Raw genomic sequence first — 20,863 nt, 5'->3', positions numbered from 1 at the left:
AGCGTCACCGTCTCTTACAAAACTGAACAAACTCTTGCCGTAGGATCCAGCAATTGTGTTCCTTGGTATTTATCCAGATGAGTCGAAAACCCATGTCTACACAAAAACCTGCACATGGTGTTTATAGCGGCTTTATTCAGAATTGCCAAACCTTGGAAGAAATCAGGATGTCCTTGAGGAGGTGAACGGACAAACTGGTTTATCCAGACAGCGGGAGATTACTCAGCGCCAAAAAGCAACGCGCTATCGAGCCGTGAAATACATGGAGGAACCGCGAAGGTGCGTCACTAAGTGAAAGAAGCCAGTGTGACAGGGTTACCTACTGTGCGATTCCATATGACATCCTGGAGAAGGCAGACCTTGGAAGACAGTGAAAAGATGGGTGGCTGTCAGAGGTTGTGGGGAGGAGAGGGGTGTGTGTGGGGCACGGAAGGTTCTTGGGGCAGTGAGGGCAGCGAGTGCCATACTATAATGGTAGGTACATGTCACTGTACATCTGTCCAAACCCACAGAGTGCACATCACCACGAGTGAGCCCTGATGTGAGGTACCAGATCACTGCTGGTTCATCAGTTAGGACAGATGTGCCCCACCAGTGGGGGATGCTAACCTCGGGGACACTGTGTGTGCGGGGGGCATGGGGGTGGCGTACTGAGACTTACTGCTCAGTTCTGTAAACCTAAAACCGCTTTAAAATATATCTACTAATTCGGGCGCTTGGGTGGCTCAGTCGGTTGAACATCCGACTTTGGCTCAGGTCGTGAGCTCACAGTTTGTGAGTTCGAACCCTGCGTCGGGCTCTGTGCTGACAGCTCGGAGCCTGGAGCTGCTTCGGAGTCTGTGTCTCCCTCGCTCTCTGCCCCTCCCCTGCATGTGCTCTGTCTCTGTCTCTGTCTCTCCCAAGAATAAATAAACATTAAAAAAAAATATGTCTACTAATTAAAAAAAAAAGTATAGCCATAAACACTCTGACAGTAAGAAAAGAGAAAGAAGAAAGTGCCTGACAATGGTTGTATAATCTTGAGAGCATCCGAGTGGCCAGTGGACTCGTGACAATGTCATCAGCCTCACTGTGAGCCGGTCAGCTCAGGAGCCTCAGACATGGGCCCCCATAATTGGGTGGGGCCACCGGACCGGAGCCGGAGGGTCCAAGGCCCCCAGGGGGCTGCGGTTGAGCAGCAGTTGAGGGGTTCCAGCGATTGGAGTCAACATCATGCTGGCCATGCTGCCTTGATTGCCCTCAGGAAGACACCTCCCCACCCCATCCCGAATTCTCCTAAATCTCAGGAGCTGTACCAGGCGCAAACATGCCCCTGTCCACGCGGGATTGGTTACCACGCACTGGGGCTGGGACCCTGGACTGAGGACCGCCAGCCCCTCCTTCCCGATCCCCTGGGCAGGTTGCCTTTGGGGTCTGTGCTCTTCTCCTGCCAGGAGACCTTTGTCAGGGCCCCCACCTTGGATTTCTGGGTATGGCACAGACTCCTGTCCTCCCATCCCACACGACCTTGCATTCCTCTCGGGAGGAGGCCAGCGCTTGCCCCCAGCTCTGCAGACCAGGAAAGGTGAGCACAGGTAGTGGGAGAGGTCGTCCTCCTGGCCAGAGGGGCTACAAGTGTGGGGCTCTGGTGGCCCCGGGCTGTCGGGGTGGCCACATGCCCTCCACCCCGGGTGCCCTGTGCCAGGGTCTCAGGCCTCATCTGAAGAGCCCAGGCCCCCACCGGTCCTCCTGAGGCCAGCCTCCAGGAGATGAGCCAGGCTGGCAGAGAGGGAACCGCTGGGGGTGGGTGGGGGGCGTGGGTGGGGATGGGCACGTTGCCCCAGCCAGGGCCGTTGACACACGGGACTGGGGCAGAGCAGGGCACGGAAAAAATGAGTGGAGGCGGGCCGCAGGGGCCGTGTTCCGGGAAGGCGAGCATCAGAGTGCTGACTGTGCCCGCGCTCTCTCACTTCTTGTCTGAGCCGTGGCGCTGCCGCCAGTGGGTGGCCCGGCCGGTGGCTTGGTGAGGCCACCGCTTCCTTCCCTCTCTGCTGCGTGCTCCTCTGTCTTCTTTTTTCTCCCCCTCCTTCTTCTTTTTTTAGAATACGAACTTATCTCTTTTAAAACATACTCAAAATATGTTAATTTTAATTGGTATTTTCGTGCTCAAAGTGCTCCCTTGTCTTTGAGTAGAGCCCCCAGCTCAGTTCCTTTTTTGGGGGGCAGTGAGTTGCCCCTGGGGTTCCCCCGACTCCTGCTGCCTGCCTGGGGTGCACGTGGGGTCCTGGCAGCTGGCTCACCCCTGGGAGGAGTTATATAGGCGGGGCTTAGGGGTCAAAGGGCACATGTTTCTCTAACCACTGGCTGGTGCCTAGTCCTCCAGTCCGGCCTTGTCGCCCCCAGCCGCTCCAGGGCTGTCTCTCCACTTCCTCGCCAGCACCGTGTTGTCACGCGGTCAGAGTTTTGCCCGCGGGTGATTTGTAAGTCGTAATCTGCGTTTTTCTTATTATGAGTAAAATTGAACATCCTTTGGTTGCTTAAGGGATCTGAGTATACGTAGATGGAACACACGCGCGTGTGTGTGGTTACGTGCGTGTCCGCGTGCATGCGTGTGCACGTATGTGTGCGCGTGGGCGTGTGAGTTGGTGGTGCCGCCTCATCATATCTTCTGCTCACTTTTCCATCATACCTTCCATCAGCCTTGCTCTTTCCGTATTTTAGGTCTTTACATAACTGGAGTCTTAACCTTTTGTGTAATAATATTGCAAATACTTTCCCCTGGTTTGCTTCTGACTTTCCTTTTGCCACATTAAAGTGTTTCCCCCAATTTGTAGAGTTGAATGTGTCAGTCTCTCTAATGGTGCTGTGGTTTCGAGCCGGTGTGGGGAGGCTTTCCTGCTCCAGCGTGAAGGACCTCGCCCGTCTTCCTCTGCGTCTGCTCAGGTTTCCGTCTTACACTTGTATTTGGGATTTGTGCAAGTCCCTGGCACACGAACGGAGTCCACCTGGTGCTTTTCGAATAGCTGCTCACGCCCTCTGTTGCAGGATGTCCTTTCCCAGTGTCCCACCTCTCGTGTGTGAGCACCACCGTTTCGAGCCGGAGGTCTGATACAGCTGCTCTCCTTCGTTTGGTTTCCTAGGTTTCTTCTTCTTGTTTGCTTCTCCATACGAACTTTTCAGTCGCAGTGGGTTTTCACTGGGATGGTCACACCTACCAGTCAACCTGGGGGGGGGGGAGTGGTGTCTCGATGGCACCGCGTGTCCCCGCCTGGAGGGCCCACACCTGCGGCCAAGCTGTCCTCCTGCGGGTCGGCGCATTTCTTGTTAAATTTACGCCTTGGGCGTAACTTTAGATTCTCTATCACTCTCTCTTCCAGGGGGCGGCTGTTTGAATGTATGAAAGCCATTTATTTCTGGGGGTTAATTTTGTGTGTGCCACCTGACTCCATTTTCTTATTGCCCTATTCGTGTTTCCGCAGAAGCTACTGGGTTTTCCAGGCATGCAAGCCTGTGCCCTCCGCAGCCTTCCCCGGCAGTGTTTGTTCCCTCATGTGTGACCTTGCCTGATGTCCTCGCCTTGTCCCGGACTTGGTGATTCTAGCTCCTGCCCGCCCAGGACAGGACCCCAGCGTGGCGGGCACAGGGTGTGAGCCCTGAGGGCTGGGAGGGGGGCAGCTGTGTTCCTGGCTCCTGAGGGTCTGGACGAGGCTCACTGGGAAGGACAGGATTGGGGGGGTGTTGGTCACTGCAGTCAGGGACAAGAACTGAAGGCCCCTGATGGTGGTGCTGTGTCTTCTTCCCGGAGGACGGAACAGACCTCCCCTCTGCATCTGGGAAGGGCCGGGTGTCTCCAGTGGGGCTGCACCTACTCGCTCACAGCCTGGCCTGACCCCAGCCCAGGGCACTGACACTGCCTGGGAGGGACGGTCAGGTGCAGGGGGCCTGTAGGGAGGGCTGGAGCAGGGCAGATACCGACGCAGCCTCTTGGCTGAGGTGATCTGGGGACAGACTTCTTGAGGGGGCCGTGGTACATGATGGGGGGGATGGAGATGAGGGGCCTCGGGGCTCCATGTGTTCCTGGGACAGAGAAGGTGCCGGCCAGGCGGGTGAGGGCCAGGCCCGAGGAGGGCTGGCTGCGTCCTCTATTTGAGGCAGAACTCACCCCCCCCCCGGCCCCCCGCCGCCCCAACAAGGCCAGGAGAGAACCTAGGCTTTTCTTAGAGTTTTCGTCAGTATTTAATTATAATATAATAGAACAGGGTGAGGGGCTCTGAGGTGTGTGTGGAACCTAAGACAGCCCCTGACGCCTGGGTACCACTGCCCCCCTGCCGTGACAGTGGGCCTGGGGGGTGCCGGGCGGAGGCCCCCATAAATAGCACCATGCGTGGGCACCGAGGGGAGGGCGACTCCCCAGCTGGGGCCCGTTCCCCTTGTTGTCCCCCTGCCCCCAGGCTGCTTGGTGGGCTGGGCTGTGCATGAGGGTGGCCCACAGACGGCCTGCCCTTCCCCACACCAGGAGCTCTTTTCCAGGCCTGGAGGGGCACGAGGTCCCGGACCCCATGCGTGTGCCCCTCCACCCGTGTGCTGCATCTCTTGGCCGTGGGGGCACTTCACCGGCACAGTCCCCAACCAGGGACCTTGTGCACCCATGTCCTGGAGCTCCCCTGGGAGGCATTGGTGGATCAGGGAGAGCCACAGCGCCAGACCATCCCCCGCAGGGAGGTGTGTGTGGAGGTGCAGAGCAGCAGATCTGGGAAGCGATGGGCCGGCTCAGGCCCCGAGTCCCCTCCCCACCGCCACACGGTCACACGGGACGGGGACACCTCCTACCCCCGGGTCACGTGAGTGGCGAGAGGAGAGCCAAGCTGGCAGGCCCCACAGCCTCCCCACGGCACGCTCCTCCTGGGAAGGGTCCGCCCGGGCTCCTGGCGGAGGCTCTGAAGGACACAGGCCAGCCGAGGAAGCCGGTCAGAGGGGCCAAGGGCAGGGTCCGTCCTCGGGCCTCAGAGGCAGGGGCCCCGGGGAGCCCGGCCTGCTGGGGAAGACGATCGTGGCATACTCGGTCTGTTCGGGGGCGCAGGGGGCGGGGGGCTCGGGCGTCTTCTCTCGCCACTGAAAATCCAGCTCTCCGTAGTCCACGGTGAACACGGGTGCCGCAGAGGGGCCCTCCTTCTGCAGGGAGAGGGCTGGCGTCGGCGGTCCCGTGGCAGACACGCGGGCGCGCACCGGCGCACGTGCAGACGCCGAGCCGGAGCGAAGCCAGGCAGGGCCCGCGCTCCGTGACCCTTCCTGGGGCCCGGTGTCCCCGTGCTCAGACTCCCTGGCGGGTTCCCAGCCCCGCTGAGCCCTGCAGTGGCCCCAGCCCTCCCCCAGCACAGTGCGGGCTCTGGTGCCAGGGCGCCAAGGGAAGGGAACTCACCAGAGGCTCGTCCTTGCTCCCGCAGGCACAGGCACCTGTGAAGAAGCGTCCGGAGTGAGCCCAGGAGACCCGGCGGTCCTCGGGGTGGGGGTTGTGGCAGGGCTCCCCGCCCCCGGGGGCTTGGGAGGGCACCACGCCTTCTACCCGAGGTGGCCGGCCGAGTGTCCTCCCCGCCCCCCCACCTCTCGCCCAGCGGTCTGGCTGACCCCGCCCCCCACGTGGTGACCCTGAGTCCCTGCTTGTCAACCAAAAGTCCGACGGACCGCGGGTTGTCCAGGCTGGCGACCACCTAGGACCCCCGGCTTGGGTCCTGCCGCGGGCGCCTACTGTCTCGGGCTGCAAACCCTGGCCGAGAGAGGAGCCCACCAGACCCACCCACCATCCCAGGTTGGTGCAGCACACGGTGGCTGGGGGCGGGTGGGGGTGGCGGCGGGTGGTCACAGTGAATCAGTGTAGCAAGTCTCTCTCCAACTGATGCCACACAGAACTGCCACGTGTCCACCAGTGGCCAGCACACAGAGCACATAGCACATTCTCGAAAATATTAGGAGGAAAATCGTTGGAGAAGTGAACTCCCACTGGAGACTGGCTGAGGTTGAGTACTGCTGCCCCGGGGAGACTGGCTGCCCTCCCAGACCCCAGCCGCCCTCCCTGACTCCATCTGCCCTCCCTGACCCCAGCCGCCCTCCCTCCTGACCTCAGTCGTCCTCTCTGACCCCAGCCTCCTTCCCTGACCCCAGCCATCCTCCCTGACCCCTGCCGCCCTCTTTCCTGACCCTATCTTCCTTCCCTGACCCCAGCTGCCCTCCCTGACCTCAGCCTCCCTCCCTGACCCCTGCTGCCCTTCCTGACCCCAGCTGTCCTCCCTGACCTCGGCTGCCCTCCCTCCTGACCCCAGCCTCCCCCCCTGACCCCAGCTACCTTCCCTGACCCCAGCCATCCTCCTTCTTGACCCCAGCCGTCCTCCCTGACCCCACTGTCCTCCCTAACCCCAGCCGCCTTCCCTGACCTCAGCTGCCCTCCCTGACCCGCTCAGCGGGGAGATCTTGGAAGTCTTGTCCAGGACCCTGTGGAACCTCCTATTCTCTGGCCACATGTCCCCCCGGGTGCCTGTCCCAGGAGACCATGACCTGGAGCCTGGGGAAGAGCTGACTCCTGGCTGGGTCCCCTCTCAGTGGCTCCAGGAGAATCAACTTCGGCACCTCCCTCCAGCCCCAGAGACATGCACCCATCGTCAGAGTGACCAGTCGTCCTCGTGACGCCGGGAGGCCAGGCACCTGGCGGGGAGCTGGGGGCCTCATACCACCTTGGTGGTTGTAGTCAATAGCAGAGCCCAGCGGCTGTTAGAATGACTTTCACTGTGCCCTGTGGGCTGAGGTGTGGCCTGAGGTTTGGGGGTGGCCTTGGTGCAGTCAGAGTAGGTGGCTCAGTCTGTTGGGGGGCTTCTCCTCACTTTGGCAGCTGCCTACCCCCCATCCCTCCTTAAAACAGGTGTTAGGGAGAGGGGGCCCCGGAACTTGGGAGGCCTGCTCCAGGCCCAGCCCCTCCTTGAGGGGTCCTCGCTGCGAGGGCGCTGGGGGGAGGTGGGGGGGGGGGGGAAGGGGAGGGTTGGGATCCCTGGCGGGCGAGGCTGTGGGTTGTGCCTTGAGCTCTGTCTGCGGGGAACGGCAGTAGGGTTTGGCACGATGTTACCTCGAGTGGCCCTGGGGAAGGCCGCAGCCAGCACCCAGGTCAGCAGCAGCAACAGCAGGACACCCACCAGCACGCTTGTGACGCCCACGACCAGCCCCTGGCCCTGGCCTGTGAGTCTGGGTGGGGGGCTGGGACTCTCTGTGGGGGGCTCCAGGACTCTCTCTGGAGGGGCAGAAGGACAGAGACTCACTAAGGGGAGCCAGAGAGGGGGCACGGGGGGGGACCCAGGGAGGGGGGACCCAGGGAGGGGACATGGGGGGCACATGGGGGGGACCCAGGGAGGGGACTCAGGAAGGGGGGACCCAGGGAGGGGGGACCCAGGGAGGAGACCCAGGGAGGGGACCCAGAGAGGGGGGACCCAGAGAGGGTACACGGGGAGGGTACCCAGGGAGGGTACCCAGGGAGGGGGGACCCAGGGAGGGGACATGGGGGGGACATGGGGGGACCCAGGGAGGGGACCCAGAGAGGGTACACGGGGAAGGTACCCAGGGAGGGGACCCAGGGAGGGGGGACCCAGGGAAGGGGGACCCCGAGAGGGTACACAGGGGGACCCAGGGAGGAGACATAGGAGGGACACTGGGAGGGACCCAGGGAGGGGACTCAGGAAAGGGGGACCCAGGGAGGGGGGGCCCAGGGAGGGGACCCAGGGAGGGGACCCAGGGAGGGGGGACCCAGGGAGGGGGGGCCCAGGGAGGGGGGACCCGGGGAGGGGGGACCCAGGGAGGGGACCCAGGGAGGGGGGACCCAGGGAGGGAGGACCCAGGGAGGGGACCCAGGGAGGGGGGACCCAGGGAGGGGAACCAGGGAGGGGGGAACCCAGGGAGGGGACCCAGGGAGGGGGGACCCAAGGAGGGGACCCAGGGAGGGGGGACCCAGGGAGGGAGGACCCAGGGAGGGGACCCAGGGAGGGGGGACCCAGGGAGGGGAACCAGGGAGGGGGGACCCAGGGAGGGGACCCAGGGAGGGGACCCAGGGAGGGAGGACCCAGGGAGGGGGGACCCAGGGAGGGGGGACCCAGGGAGGGGACCCAGCATCCTCCCCTGCCCTCTCCGAGCCCCGAGGGGCGTGGCTTCCAGCTCTGCACCGACCAGCCTCTTCCAGGCGGCACCTCTGTTGAGCTTCCAAGCTTTCCCTACCCTGACAAGTGCCACCTGCCGCCCCCGCTGAGGCCCTGCCTTCCCTTAAGGGGCAGCGGGTGTGGGGGTGCTTCGGTCACCCCGTGTGTCGGAAGTGCAGCCCGGGGGGTCCCTGACGCGCCCCCTGCCCCGGCCGCCGGGCCGTGCACCTTTCACAGTGAGCTCCGCTCGCGGGCTCTCGTAGATCTGCGTGTTGGGGGGCAGGTAGATGGCCCCGCAGAGGTAGATGCCGCTGTCGTTGAGTTGGGCGGCGAGGATGGTCGTGTGGAAGTCCTGCCCACTGGGCAGCCGCGTGACGCGGAAGCGCCTGTCCTTGCCGGGCTCGGTGTGGTTCTCCTGGAAGGCGGCCAGCTTGTCCGTCTGGTTGCGGGGACTCACGCGGTACCAGTTGAGCACGAAGCTCTCGGGTGCGTCGGGCAGGTGGCAGACGAAGGTGGCGTTCTCCCCCTCGACCACCGTGAGCTGGGCCGGGGAGAAGGTGAGGGGGCTCCAGGGCCTGTAGGGGGAGTCTGAGGCGTGGGGAGAGGACCGGCTGGTGAGGAAGGAGGCACGCGGGCAGCCCGCCCGGACCCTCCTGCTCTCCCGGCCTTCGCACACCCCAGCCCGCACCGGAGCCCCCTCTGCGGAGCCCCTGGCGGCTTCTCCCGGCCCTCTCTAGAGGCCATGGCGCTCTCCCCGGGCAGCTCTGTGGTGGGACTTTTGCCCTTTGAGCCCACCGAGACCCGAGGCCCCAGGTCCCCCCGTTTCTCCCTGGACCGTGGTGGTTAGTCCGTCACCCCTCCCTTGCTGACTCCGGGTTGCTAGTGTCCGGGGGCCTGACCCCCCACGTTTCTGGCTCCACCGTCCTGGGCCTCTGGCTCATCGGGGGCCTGGCCGGGTCCCGTGCATACTGAGGGTGGAGGGGTGGGTGTCCGAGAGGCTGGGAGGGGCCGGTGGGGGCCTCCCACGGAAAGCCCAGCCCCCAGGAGGCTCAGGGTCCAGCCTTTGGCCCGTCTCAGGACAAGCTCAGAGCTGGGTGGGGTCAGCGCGGGTCCCTCCGTGTCTTCCACCACGACCCTGGGGACGGGAGCTCGGAGGCCAGCCGGGCCGTTGCCCCCTGATATGGACAGAAATGGAGGCCCCTGACAGTCCTGGGCCCTGGCCTGCTCTCCACAAAACGAGGCCTCGCAAGAACACCCGACAGCCAGGGCTCTGGCCCAGCGACGCCGCCACGCCGGGCACGCCCAGGCCCGCGCGCACACATGCGCTCGTGCTCCCACACGTCCACAAGCGCCCGCGTGAGTGTACACGCCCTCGCATGCTCACCGCGGCAGGGGAGAAGCCCCTCCATGGAGGCCCAGGCATCTCGCCAGCAGCACCCATATGGGGTCAAGGCGACACGGGGACGGGTCACAGGCTCCCAGGGTTCCAGAGAGTCACGGCCAAACCCACACGTGCTGGGCCCCCCCTTCACTGTGGTCGGCTCACACGGGGAGGTTGCACCACGACCTGAGTTACACACGGGGAAACCAAGGCTTGGAGGGAGGAGGCGGCTGGCCACAGGCTGCTAAGCCGGGACCCAGCTCCGGCCCTGCCGCCCCCTGCCCCGGCCCCCTGCCCCTGCAGCCCTCCCGGCCCCTCCCGGCCCCTGCTGCGCTGCTCCCCTGGGAGCATCCAGACGTGAGACGTGGCCCAGTGGGGTCGTTTCCTGGCCCTCCCAGCACGTCCCCCACCCCTCTACTCCCCAAATGCTCGGGGACCGGGGACGTCAGTCCCGAGGTGAGGCCGTGTGGCTGCCCCTCTGAGCTTTTCTTGCCTGGCGAGGCCTCCGCTCCGGCAACAGCGTGTGCCGGGCGAGGTTCCTCACACATGGGGCCACAGCCCTTCAGCTGGAGTCCCTCTGCCTCTGGGGACAGGGTGCCTGAGGCTGGTCACGGTGTCCTGCTGGCCGAGTGACCGTGGCCCCAGGGAAGAAGGGGCCGGTGCCAGGGCCCAGCGAGCCCCGTCGGGGCGCGGGTAACAAGAGCTCTTCCTGTACGTCCCCACTGGGCCCCTCACGTGGGGCGAGATCACAGAGGTGGCGGGAGCAGGGTGGGCCCTGACACGCCCGCAGCACCCTTGTGCGTCGCTGGCCCTGCTCGGGGGAGCACGCGGGGCGCCCCCCACCCCGCTGGGAGCCCGGAAGCTTAGAGAGGCTGACCCAACCAGTCTGGACCTTCTACTTCTTGCCTCCCTGGTGTCTCCCTTGGTCACTGATGGAGGGACAGGGCTGTCACGTGGCCATGAGGGTGGGCACCCCCTGGGTGTCAGGGCCAGGAGGCCACCCAGCCTGGGGTCCCCTGGCCCCCGTGGGGGGGGTGGTGGTGTCCGTGCATCTCTGTGGCCCCGCAGAGGGCCCATCCCCCTGGCCAGGAGGAGGCCAGAAGGCCTGGAGGGGGCCAGGCCGGGACTGGGGGGGGTGGCTGGTGCAGGCGGGAGGCCCACTGCCTTGTGGAGCCGGCCATCTGCTCACGGACCCCAGCCCGGCTTTCCCGGGGGTGACACAGCACCAGGGGCACCCACAGTAAGCCTGTCTCCTATTTTAACCATGCGTCCCAGGCACACACGACCAGCACGGGACAGCAGGACCGCTGACCCTGGCGGCACCGACAGCCGTTTTTACGCATCTGTCCGAGAAGCACGCGTCCACTCACGGAACTCGTCGAGGGAGGAACAGTGCCAGCAGGGCGAAGTCTGGCACCGAGGCCGTGTGATCCGTGGGGCCTGCCCAGCCCCGTGCCTCCGGGCTCCCTCTGGTCCACGTGGTGCGTGGACTGCCCACTCCCGCAAGCCCCCCACCCCCCACAAGGGCCCCTCGAGGACTCTGGTTCAGACCCTCACTGCCCCGCGTCTGACATGAATTTGCAACCATTTGGGTCACTTCTCTGTTCGTCGGCTCCTTGTGGGCCTCCCAGGGAGTCTGAACTTGGTGTGGAGGGGACTCTGGGCTGTCCGGAACCCCATCCACCCTGGCCCAGCCTCTCTGCCTAGGCGTCTACACGGCAGCCTCCCGGTCCTGCCCAGGTCCCACTTCCTCTGGGCGCCATATGGCCTCGCCGCTTCTCCTCAGACTCCTTCCCGGGACACACTCCCACGGCCGGGCCCGTTCCCTTCCCACCCACCCGTGTCCTCACAGCACGCTTAGGGGCAGGGGCCGGATACAGCGGCAGCTTACGCCTGGCCCGAGACAGGTCGAGGGGGTAGTGTTCCTGTGGGGAAGGCGGGAGGGGGCAGGCTCGTCGCAGGCTCCAGAGCAGCTCTGACCAGGGAGCACCCACCTCTCTCAAGTCACAGGGTGTGTGACCGTCGAGGGCGCTGGTTGTTTGGCCGGGGTGCAGGGCCGTAGGGGGGTTCCCAGCCGGGTGCTCAGGGGCCTCTCCGGATGGAGAAAGATGGGCTGCCTGGAATAGGAACCTGGGAGCACCAGGGGGGAGTGGGCCAGAGGGAGCACGGGGCTGAGACCTCATGGGGGAGATAGAGGGCTAGGTGGGCCCTCGGCTCTCTGCTCTCCGGGAGCAGGGGCGACGGCCAGATGGAGCCTGGGAGTCAATCCAAACTCCTTCCCAGAGAAGGGTCGATAGTGGAACTCATTTTTGAGGACAGAGGATGGGAGTCCACTTTGTCCCTACGGTACCAATATCTGTGAGTCTTATATTGTTTGGGCTTAAACACTGAAATGTTGTCTATTTATATTTGATAATGAGGTGTTTGGGGAGTGGGCTCAGGAGAGAACACTGTGCCCGCCTGGCAGGGTGGGACCCCGAGACCTCACGGTGGGGCCCAGTGTCGCAGGACAGGCTGTGTGTCAGGCTCCCACAGAGAGCGGTGTGGGCCACGGGCCACACGTTTCACCCCCAGCTGGCGCTGGATTTAGGCAAACCCTGTCTGTGGAGTCAGAAGGGTCACGCAATGGGCTGTCGGGGCTCCAGCCACCCCCACGGGTCTCTTACTCATCAGGACGGAAACAGGGTGCCTTGGCCTCCTTGCCGTGGGGTCCCCGAAGGGCCCCAGCACGCCTGTGATCACCCACAAACAGGTGTCAGACACACCCGGGGGTGCGTGCCTGCGCCCCTGGCTTGGACCCTTTCTGCCGTCAGCAAAAGTGAGAACAAACACATGGGGCCTCGTCCAAGTAAAAAGCGTCTGCACAGCAAAGAAAACCATCAACACAGTGGAAAGGCCACCTACGGGATGGGAGAAAGTGTTTGCAAATCACACATCTGATAATATCCAAAAGACGTAAAAACTCATGTAAATTGCTAGCAAAACGCCCAAACAATCCAATTAAAAATGGGCAGAGGACCTGAACAGATACTTTTCCAAAGAAGACACACAGAGGGCCACAGACACACGGAAAGATAGTCCACATCTCTCATCGTCAGGGAGATACAAATCCAAACCACGGTGAGACCTCTACCCCCACACTGGTCAGAGTGGCTGACGTTAACGACCCAAGAAACAGGTGCCGGCGAGGACGTGGAGAAAGGGCAACCTCGTGCACTGCTGGTGGGATTGCAAACTGGTGCAGCCGCTCTGGAGGACAGCGTGGAGGCTCCTCAAGAAACCAACAACAGAACTACCCTACGACCCGGCAATTCCTCTGCTTATACTTATCCGCAGAGAACAGAAAGACTAATTTGAAAAGATATGCGCAGCTCTGTGTTTACAGCAGCATTGTACCAACAGCCAAAGTATGGAAGCAGCCGACAGACGATGGATAAGGCAGGCGTGCTGTGACACAACGGAATGTTGCTCAGCGATTAAAAAAAAAAAAAAAAAAAGAACGAAACCCCGCCATTTGTGACCACATGGACGGAGCCGGAGAGCATTGCGCTAAGTGAAGTAAGTCAGTCGGAGAAAGACAAACACCGTAGGATCTCATTTCCACGTGGAATCTAAGAACAAAAAGCAAAATAAAACACGACCTGAGCTCACGGACGTAGAGGACAGATTGGTGGCTACCGAGATGGGGAGGGAGGTGCTGGCAAGTTGGGGGTGGGTGTCAAAGCGCATAAACTTGCAGTTACGAAATGCGAGAGTCACGGCGCGGGGATGCGCAGCACGGTGACGGGGACACAGTCAGTGGAAGTGCTACGGAGTGGACTGAAAGTTCTCACTACAGGAGACGCGTTTTGTGACTGTGTGTGGTGACAGATGTCGGTGGCCTTACCGGGGTCGTCGTTTTACAGTATATACACATCGCGAATCATTTCATTGTGCACCTGAAATTACTACGTTGTGGTCAGTCGTACCTCAGTAAAAATATTCCTAATTCTGTATTCCCGATCCTAAGGCTTTCCATATCCAAAGTAAAATTGAGATTTGATTTAAAAAAACAAACACCACATGCACACACAGAGCAGGGCAGGGCTGGTGGTGGCAGAGAGAGCTGGGGCCCCCAGTTGGAAGGAGCCGAAGACAGAGACATCTGAGTGAAGCAGGGGGTCCTCGGCTGGGCTCCCATCAGGGCCGGATAACCCAGACTGGGGCGCCCTGGGGTGCAGGAGCATCCGGGCTGTGGGTCAAGGCTACCGTCCCGGGAGGAAGCCTCTGGAGTGTTAGCAGAGAAGTCTGACATCTCGGAAAGCGCTGTGGGCTGAGCTGTGACCCCTGGTGCATGTGTTGAAGGCCTCATCCTCAGCACTGCAGAACGTGACCTTATTTGGAAATAGGGTCATTGTACGTGTAATTAATTAAGATAAGCTGGAGCTTGTGGGTCCCTCATCCGACATGACTGGTGTCCTTGTAAGAAGAGGGAAATTTGGACGCAAACATACGAGAGCTCCGTGTGAAGCTGGAGCGGGGATGGGGTGATGTACCCACAAGCTAAGAAACCCCAAGGACTGCCAGCAAACGGCAGAAGCCAGGGGAGCCTGGAACGGATGCCCCCTCCGCTTCGGAGGGGGCCAGCCCGGCCCACACCTACTCTCGGACCCGCAGCCCCCAGGGGTCGGTATTTCGTTATGGCTCACCCGGCAAATTAACACGGAAGCAAATGTGCCAGGGTTGCGAGCTGGCCACTCTAAGGAGGGGGTCCGCTGCCTGCTTTTGTGACTTTGCTGTAGGTTTCAGGCATTTCTCAAAATTATAAAGCAGAACAGATACATAAGCGAAATCTGGCTTCAAAGGACATTATCACGGGTTGTGCCGGACAGTTTTCATTAACGATCTGATTCCATTCTCAGCATAAGGCAGGCATCCCTGTCCCCAGCGGCAGGTGCCTTGTCAGCGATGCTGAACTCAAGCCTGCCTGTTTCAAAGCCTGTACGTACCCTTACCATTGTTGTTCGCTAGCATAGGGCTCGGCCAACTCTTGGGTTTGGGATATTTCATAAAATGCAAAACAAAAAACGTGTACATGAGGATCTGTGGGGGACACCCATGGAAACGACCAAAATAATAAATACAGAGAATAAATCAGGAAGGGAAGGAGATGACGTGGAACCAGATGTCCCACAGCCAGCAGTGCCGGAGGCCGATGGAAGAGCCGGAGGACCACCCGGCCTGTGATGTCGGCAGCGTGAGCGCTCAGTGCTGAGGTGGGGAAACGGAGGCACACCCAGCCACGTTCTTATCTTCCCCTGCTTTGGGAAGGGGTCCTGGTGGGTAGCCGGCCACCAGGGCTGAGTCATGGCCTGACTATGCTCGGATGACATCCGCCCCTCGGCCCCTGTTCCCCGGGCTCCCACGCAAGGACCCCCATGGGGCACCTTTTGGCCACAGGCCCTTGGACAACCGACCTCTGTTCTGAGTTCCCTCCCTTGAACCTGAGGGCCAGGCCAGCCTGAGGAGGAAATGCAGGGTGGTTGCTGCCTGGAGGCCCTGGAGGGGCATCAACACTCCAGGACGGGCAGCCCCAGGGTCGGGGCGGGCGGGTGGGGGGGGGGGGATGCTCAGGGGCCATCACACCTCTGAGCCCAGCGAGGTCCAGAGAAAAGACTCTGGGCTCCTCCCAGGGATCCACCTTCCCTGGAGGACAAGGGCAGCCAGGCCCCTCTCCCCGACCAGCAGACTCTGACCGGGGGCCCCCAGGGCCTGCCCGACAGACACCCGCCGAGAGGGGGCTAGGGGCCAGGGCCTCCTTGCCAGATCCTGCCGCAGATGCCTCCCCCAGCCGTGCCCACCCCTGCACACCCAAGAGTCTTGTCTAGAGGCCCCAGGCCCGTGGCAGGTGGGCTGGAGAGGTGAGAAGTCTTCACCTGAATGGCCGCACCTCGGATATAATTAGAGAAGTGTCTCTGGGCCGTCCAGCCTGGAGCCTTGCAGAGACAGTCCTCCCCCTGGGAGGCTGGTCCCATCCCCAGGAGAACATTAGCATCTGGGCTGAGGACCCATCATCCTTCAGAGAGCGTCCGGCCTGTCCCACGGGACTCTGAGGAGGAGCTGGGAGGTTCCTGCCTGCTTATCGGCGAGGATTGGATTGGACACCAGGTGAGGTGGGCAGGCAGGAAACTGGAGCCCAGAGAGGCCCCTTCCCCTGCCCAAAGCCACACAGCGCCCTGCCAGGGGCAGAGCTGGGCCTCCGGGCCCTGGCCCCCCACCCCCCCAGCCCCCTCCCCACCTGCCAGGGAGCATGGGTGGGAAGTCTTCCCCCTGACCACGTACCTAAGAGCCATCCTGGCCACCAGCCCAGCTGCAGCACGGCCCAGACAAGAGGCCAGGGCGCCCGTGGGGTCCCCATGCCTGGAGCGGCAGCCGCTGCCTCCGTAATCTCTTCCTCCACGGCTCTGGTAGAGTGTCAGCGGAAAGGAAACTGTCCCGTGTTAGGACGAGGGACCCGCCCCAGCCCCAGCCCTGCCCCCTCTTCCTCCTCCTCCACGTGGGTGGAGATTGGAGGGGAGCCTGAGAGAGAGAAGGGTACAGAGGGAGACAGAGAGACAGAGATGGGGGTGGGGGGGGGTGGGAGAGGGAGATGGGGGGAGAGATAGAAGATAGAAGTAAGAGGGTAGAGACGCAGGAGCCACAGAGACCCAGAAATGGAGGGAGAGAGAGAGGCCGAAGGAGGAGGGAAGGCCAGCCGCCGCTCCCCCACCGTGGGGTCTGTCCAGCAGCAGTTTTTGTCCCTTTATTTGTTGTTGCTTCTTCGCCCTTCCGCTGAGGCTGGTGAGGCTGCAGGGCCCTGTGTCCTCCCCCCTCCTGCCCTTGGGAGGGCAGGTCGTCTGGGCTCAGGCACCGCCCCCCCCACCCCTTGTCTACAATGAAGGGTGGCATCAGCCCACCTTGCCTGTGCTTGAGGGGTGGAATCCACATACCCTGCCACTGCTGAGGGGGGTAGGGGGCAGGGAGCAGGGGGGAAGGACAGAGGGCTGGGGTAGGGGGGAAGGGGCTGGGGCAGGGACAGGGAGCAGGGGGCAGGGGGCAGGGGAAGAGGGCAGGGGGCAAGGGGAGGTGGGAGGGGCAGGGCAGGGACAGGGAGCAGAGGGCAGGGAAGAGGGCAGGGGGCAAGGGGAGGGGGTAGGGGCAGGGCAGGGGGCAGGAAGCAGGGGACAAGAGGAAGGGGAGGGGTGGGGGCAAGGGGCAGGGGACAGGGGCAGGGGGCAGAGGGCAGGGGGCAGAGGGCAGAGGCAGGGGTAAGGGGCAGGGGCAGGGGGTAGGGGGCAGGGGCTAGGAACAGGGGCAGGAGGTAGGGGCAGGGGCAGAGGGCAGGGGGCAGGCTCAGGGGGCAGGGGCAGAGGGCAGGGGGCTCTTCCACGGCCAAGGGCTCACCCCACCGGGGGCTACAAGGCCACCACTCTGGGGCAGCTGAGGGTCTGTACGAGCCCACGTGAGACCCCTCTCCTCCAGTCCTGTGTCGGGGACTGGGGTCTCCCTGGCCCCGGGGTGGCCTTGGTTTGCCCGGCCCTGAGGCCGCTGGCCCAGCTTCAGGGGCCGCAGGCCAGGCGGGGTCCAGCGTCCTTCCACAGCGGCCCCCGGCTCTTCCTCCATGCAGTGTCCCGAGGACACCCAGTCCTGGAGGCTCAACCTGTCACGCAGCCCCCCTTGCCCGGCCCCCCCAGCACGTGGTCCTGGGGTCCCCAGGGACGCTGGGGTCTGGAGGCGGCTGCCGGTTTCCTGGCCCGTGCTCTTGTGTCCGACGGTGACGAGCGGGAGCGGAAACGGCTGACACGGGTGGCTGGGCGCGTGGGTCTCACAGCCTGAGCGACAAGGCAGAGCCCGCCTGGCAGCTGGCGGGCCGCCCGGCTCCACTCGGCTCGGCGGCGAAGGGAAGACATTAAAGAGAACTGAAGCGGTGGAAAAAGAGCATCAAAGACGCGTCTGCAGGCGAGGGCGAGCAGAGGAAGCTTCGGTGCTGAGCGAAGGGCCACTCCCAGAGCCGGGGCGCGGGCCGCGGGGGCGGCGTGGCGGGCGGGAGCCCTGCCGGCCAGGCTGGGCACAGGGCCTGTGGCTCACCCGAAGCTGCCGGGTGGCTCAGGGGCTGGCCTGGGGGACAGCCCCTGTGGACACCCCTCGTGGACAGCTGTCCCCCGCACACCTGCCTCGTGGCCTCCCCTCAGATGGCAGGCGCTTGGCCTGGGGCTGGGGAGGCGGGTCAGGTCAGGTTAAGGACAGCCGGGTGCCCGGCAAGGCTCAGACCTGTGGGCACCTGCCTCGAGGCTCCGCGCTGGGGGGCACGATGCCCTGTGGGGCTCGGGGCTGGAGGGCCTGCCGGGAGGGGCGGTGTGGGGGGTGTGCTCTGTGTGGAAGATGTCGCCGGGCCCCCGGGGGCCCCTGCACCCCAGCCACACTGGCTGTGATTCCACGGGCAGGAGCTTGGATGCGCATCTAGAGTGGGCCCCCGGAGAACCTAAGGGTGTGTGGTGCCCCTCCTTGCCCAGCGCCCTCTGTCCCCCCTCTGTCACTTCCTCTCTCCTCCCTCCTCGGCTCCTATCCCCCCTTCCCACTGATGTCCGCTGGGCGGTGGGCTGCGTGCAGGGGCCCACTGGAGAGGTTGAGAAGGGCACTCGGACCCTGGGGGCACTGGGTTGGCAGGGGTGATATGGAGGCAGAGGGGGGCACAGAGACCATGAAGGCTGGGGAGGCCGGGGGGTGGGGGGAGACAGGGCCCAGGGGAGCCTCCCACCCCACCCTGGGGTGGGCAGGACCAGCAGGTGACTGGATCAGAGCCGGTGGAGGAGGCTGGGACAGGTGGGGGAGGGGGCAGGAGCCCCAGGGACTATTGGGGTGCCGTACCCCCAAGGGGAGCTCCCTACCACCTGTCGGCATGCTTTCCCCCAAACTCATGCTGTCTCCCCCAAACACAGTGTCCCCCTCACACACAGTGTCCTTGTCAGTATCCCCATCATAGTCTCCCCGACACACACAGTGTCCCCATCATACACACTGTCCCTGTCACACACACTGTCCCGGTCACACACAGTGTCCCCCTCGCACACAGTGTGCCCTTCCCCCACCATCTTTCATTGAGGACAGGAGGGAAGGGGAAGGTCAGGGTCTTCATCTGTCCCCTTCTGGTGGCCCCTGCTAGCCGGCCCTCTCCTCCCTGCCGTGTCCTGGCTTCACCCCTTCAGGTTTGGGAGGTCCCAGCCAGGGTCGTCTGCTCCCTGCCCCCACCTCCGGACCCTCTCCAGTAGGCAGGCATCGGGGATGCCCCCCGACCCCCCGGGTCAGGGGTCTCCCGCGAAGAGCGTGTTGTGTGCGGTCCCTGGGAGATCGTAGGCTCTCTCGCCGGCCTCGTACCCTGGCCAGGCTCTCTCGAGGGCGACATTCTGCCCAAGGACCAGGCGCGTGGCGTGGTTAGTGTCGCACGGGGTCGCCCGTGGGACGGCCTGAGCGTCCTGCACTCGGAGGGAGAGCTGTGGGGGAGGCTGGCGTGTGGCCTGCCGGGCTGGGCCCCACGGGGCAGGTCCCTGGCCGCATTCCCGCACATGTGCGCGTCTGCTGCGGGCTCCTCACTGTGTTCTCTGTGGAGGCCTGTGGTCTGTGCCGGGAGACTGTCAGGGCTGCGCCTGCTGGGCGCCGCGTGCCCGTGTCCCTGTGTCCGACCTGCTCCACGTCCACTGTTTGCTTCCGGCAGGACCAAGGGGAGAAGACTCGGGAGGCCCCGGGGCTGTTAGCGAGGGGGGTGCCCCCCTCTCCCCCCAGGCGCTCTGGTCCCAGGCGGTCTGGTCCTGTGGGGTGCCCCCCTCCCCACCAGGCGGTCTGGTCCTGTGGGGTTCCCCCTCCCCCCCCCCCAGGCGCTCTGGTCCCAGGGGGTCTGGTCCTGCGGGGTGGCCCCTCCCCCCCCAGGTGGTCTGGAACTGCAGGGTGGCCCCTCCCCCCCAGGTGGTCTGGTCTTGCGGGGTGACCCCTCCCCCCCAGGTGGTCTGGATCTGCAGGGTGGCCCCTCCCCACCAGGCGGTCTGGTCCTGCGGGGTGCCCCCCTCCCCCCCAGGTGGTCTGGTCCTGTGGGGTGCCCCCCCTCCCTGCCCAGGCGCTCTGGTCTCAGGGGGTCTGGTCCTGCGGGGTGCCCCCCTCCCTCCCAGGTGGTCTGGTCCTGTGGTGTGTCCCCCCCTCCCCAGGAGGTCTGGTCCCCAGGTGGTCTGGTCCTGTGGGGTGCCCCCCTCCCCCCCCAGGCGCTCTGGTCCCAGGCGGTCTGGTCCTGCGGGGTGTCCCCCTCCCCACCAGGTGGTCTGGTCCCAGGGGGTCTGGTCCTGCGGGGTGGCCCCTCCCCCCCAAGTGGTCTGGTCCTGTGGGGTGCCCCCTCCCCTCCAGGTGGTCTGGATCTGCAGGGTGGCCCCTCCCTCCCAGGTGGTCTGGTCCTGTGGGGTGCCCCCCTCCCCCCCCAGGCGCTCTGGTCCCAGGCGGTCTGGTCCTGCGGGGTGCCCCCCTCCCCCCCCAGGTGGTCTGGATCTGCAGGGTGGCCCCTCCCCCCCAGGTGGTCTGGTCCTGCGGGGTGACCCCTCCCCCCTCTGGTGGTCTGGATATGCAGGGTGGCCCCTCCCCCCCAGGGGTCTGGTCCTGTGGGGTGCCCCCCCTCCCTGCCCAGGCGCTCTGGTCTCAGGGGGTCTGGTCCTGCGGGGTGCCCCCCTCCCTCCCAGGTGGTCTGGTCCTGTGGTGTGTCCCCCCCTCACCAGGAGGTCTGGTCCGCAGATGGTCTGGTCCTGTGGGGTGTCCCCCCTCCCCCCCAGATGGTCTGGTCCTGTGGGGTGCCCCCCTCCCCCCCCAGGCGCTCTGGTCCCAGGCGGTCTGGTCCTGCGGGGTGTCCCCCTCCCCACCAGGTGGTCTGGTCCCAGGGGGTCTGGTCCTGCGGTGTGCCCCCCCTCCCCAGGAGGTCTGGTCCCCAGGTGGTCTGGTCCTGTGGGGTGCCCCCCCTCCCTGCCCAAGCGCTCTGGTCCCAGGGGGTCTGGTCCTGCGGGGTGCCCCCCTCCCCCCCAGGCGGTCTGGTCCTGCGGGGTGCCCCCCTCCCCCCCAGGCGGTCTGGTCCTGCGGGGTACCCCCCTCCCCCCCCAGGTGGTCTGGATCTGCAGGGTGGCCCCTCCCCCCCAGGTGGTCTGGTCCTGTGGGGTGCCCCCCCTCCCTGCCCAAGTGCTCTGGTCCCAGGGGGTCTGGTCCTGCGGGGTGCCCCCCTCTTCCCCAGGCGCTCTGGTCCCAGGCGGTCTGGTCCTGCGGGGTGCCCCCCTCCCCCCCAAGGCGCTCTGGT

At 64.4% G+C, this 20,863-nt stretch overlaps 1 protein-coding gene across 1 annotated transcript; it reads right to left on the bottom strand.

Annotated features, from left to right (window-relative positions):
• Nucleotides 1-4,191: 4,191 nt before the first annotated feature.
• On the bottom strand, nucleotides 4,192-16,044 carry PDCD1 (programmed cell death 1). The gene is made up of 5 exons (XM_058698435.1): nucleotides 15,850-16,044; nucleotides 8,376-8,735; nucleotides 7,091-7,252; nucleotides 5,399-5,433; nucleotides 4,192-5,151 (listed from the first exon to the last, which is right to left on the bottom strand). Exons 1-5 carry the CDS (start codon nucleotides 15,923-15,925, stop codon nucleotides 4,948-4,950), a joined length of 837 nt encoding a protein of 278 aa, XP_058554418.1. The 5' UTR covers nucleotides 15,926-16,044; the 3' UTR covers nucleotides 4,192-4,947.
• Nucleotides 16,045-20,863: the final 4,819 nt, after the last annotated feature.

Source organism: Neofelis nebulosa, chromosome 2 (genome assembly GCF_028018385.1).
Source record: "Neofelis nebulosa isolate mNeoNeb1 chromosome 2, mNeoNeb1.pri, whole genome shotgun sequence".
Lineage (NCBI taxonomy): Eukaryota > Metazoa > Chordata > Mammalia > Carnivora > Felidae > Neofelis > Neofelis nebulosa.
Note: the sequence above shows the minus strand (reverse complement) of the source record. Positions and strands in the feature narration are given on the sequence as shown.

Excerpts from the sequence above, each read along its gene's own strand:
- PDCD1 (XM_058698435.1), bottom strand. The coding sequence starts at position 15,925 with ATGGGGACCCCACGGGCGCCCTGGCCTCTTGTCTGGGCCGTGCTGCAG. Across the intron at positions 8,736-15,849 it reads GTGGCCAGGATGGCTCTTAG|ACTCCCCCTACAGGCCCTGG; the intron begins GTACGTGGTCAG and ends CCCACGCCTCAG. Across the intron at positions 5,434-7,090 it reads CTTCCCCAGGGCCACTCGAG|GTGCCTGTGCCTGCGGGAGC; the intron begins GTAACATCGTGC and ends GCTTCTTCACAG.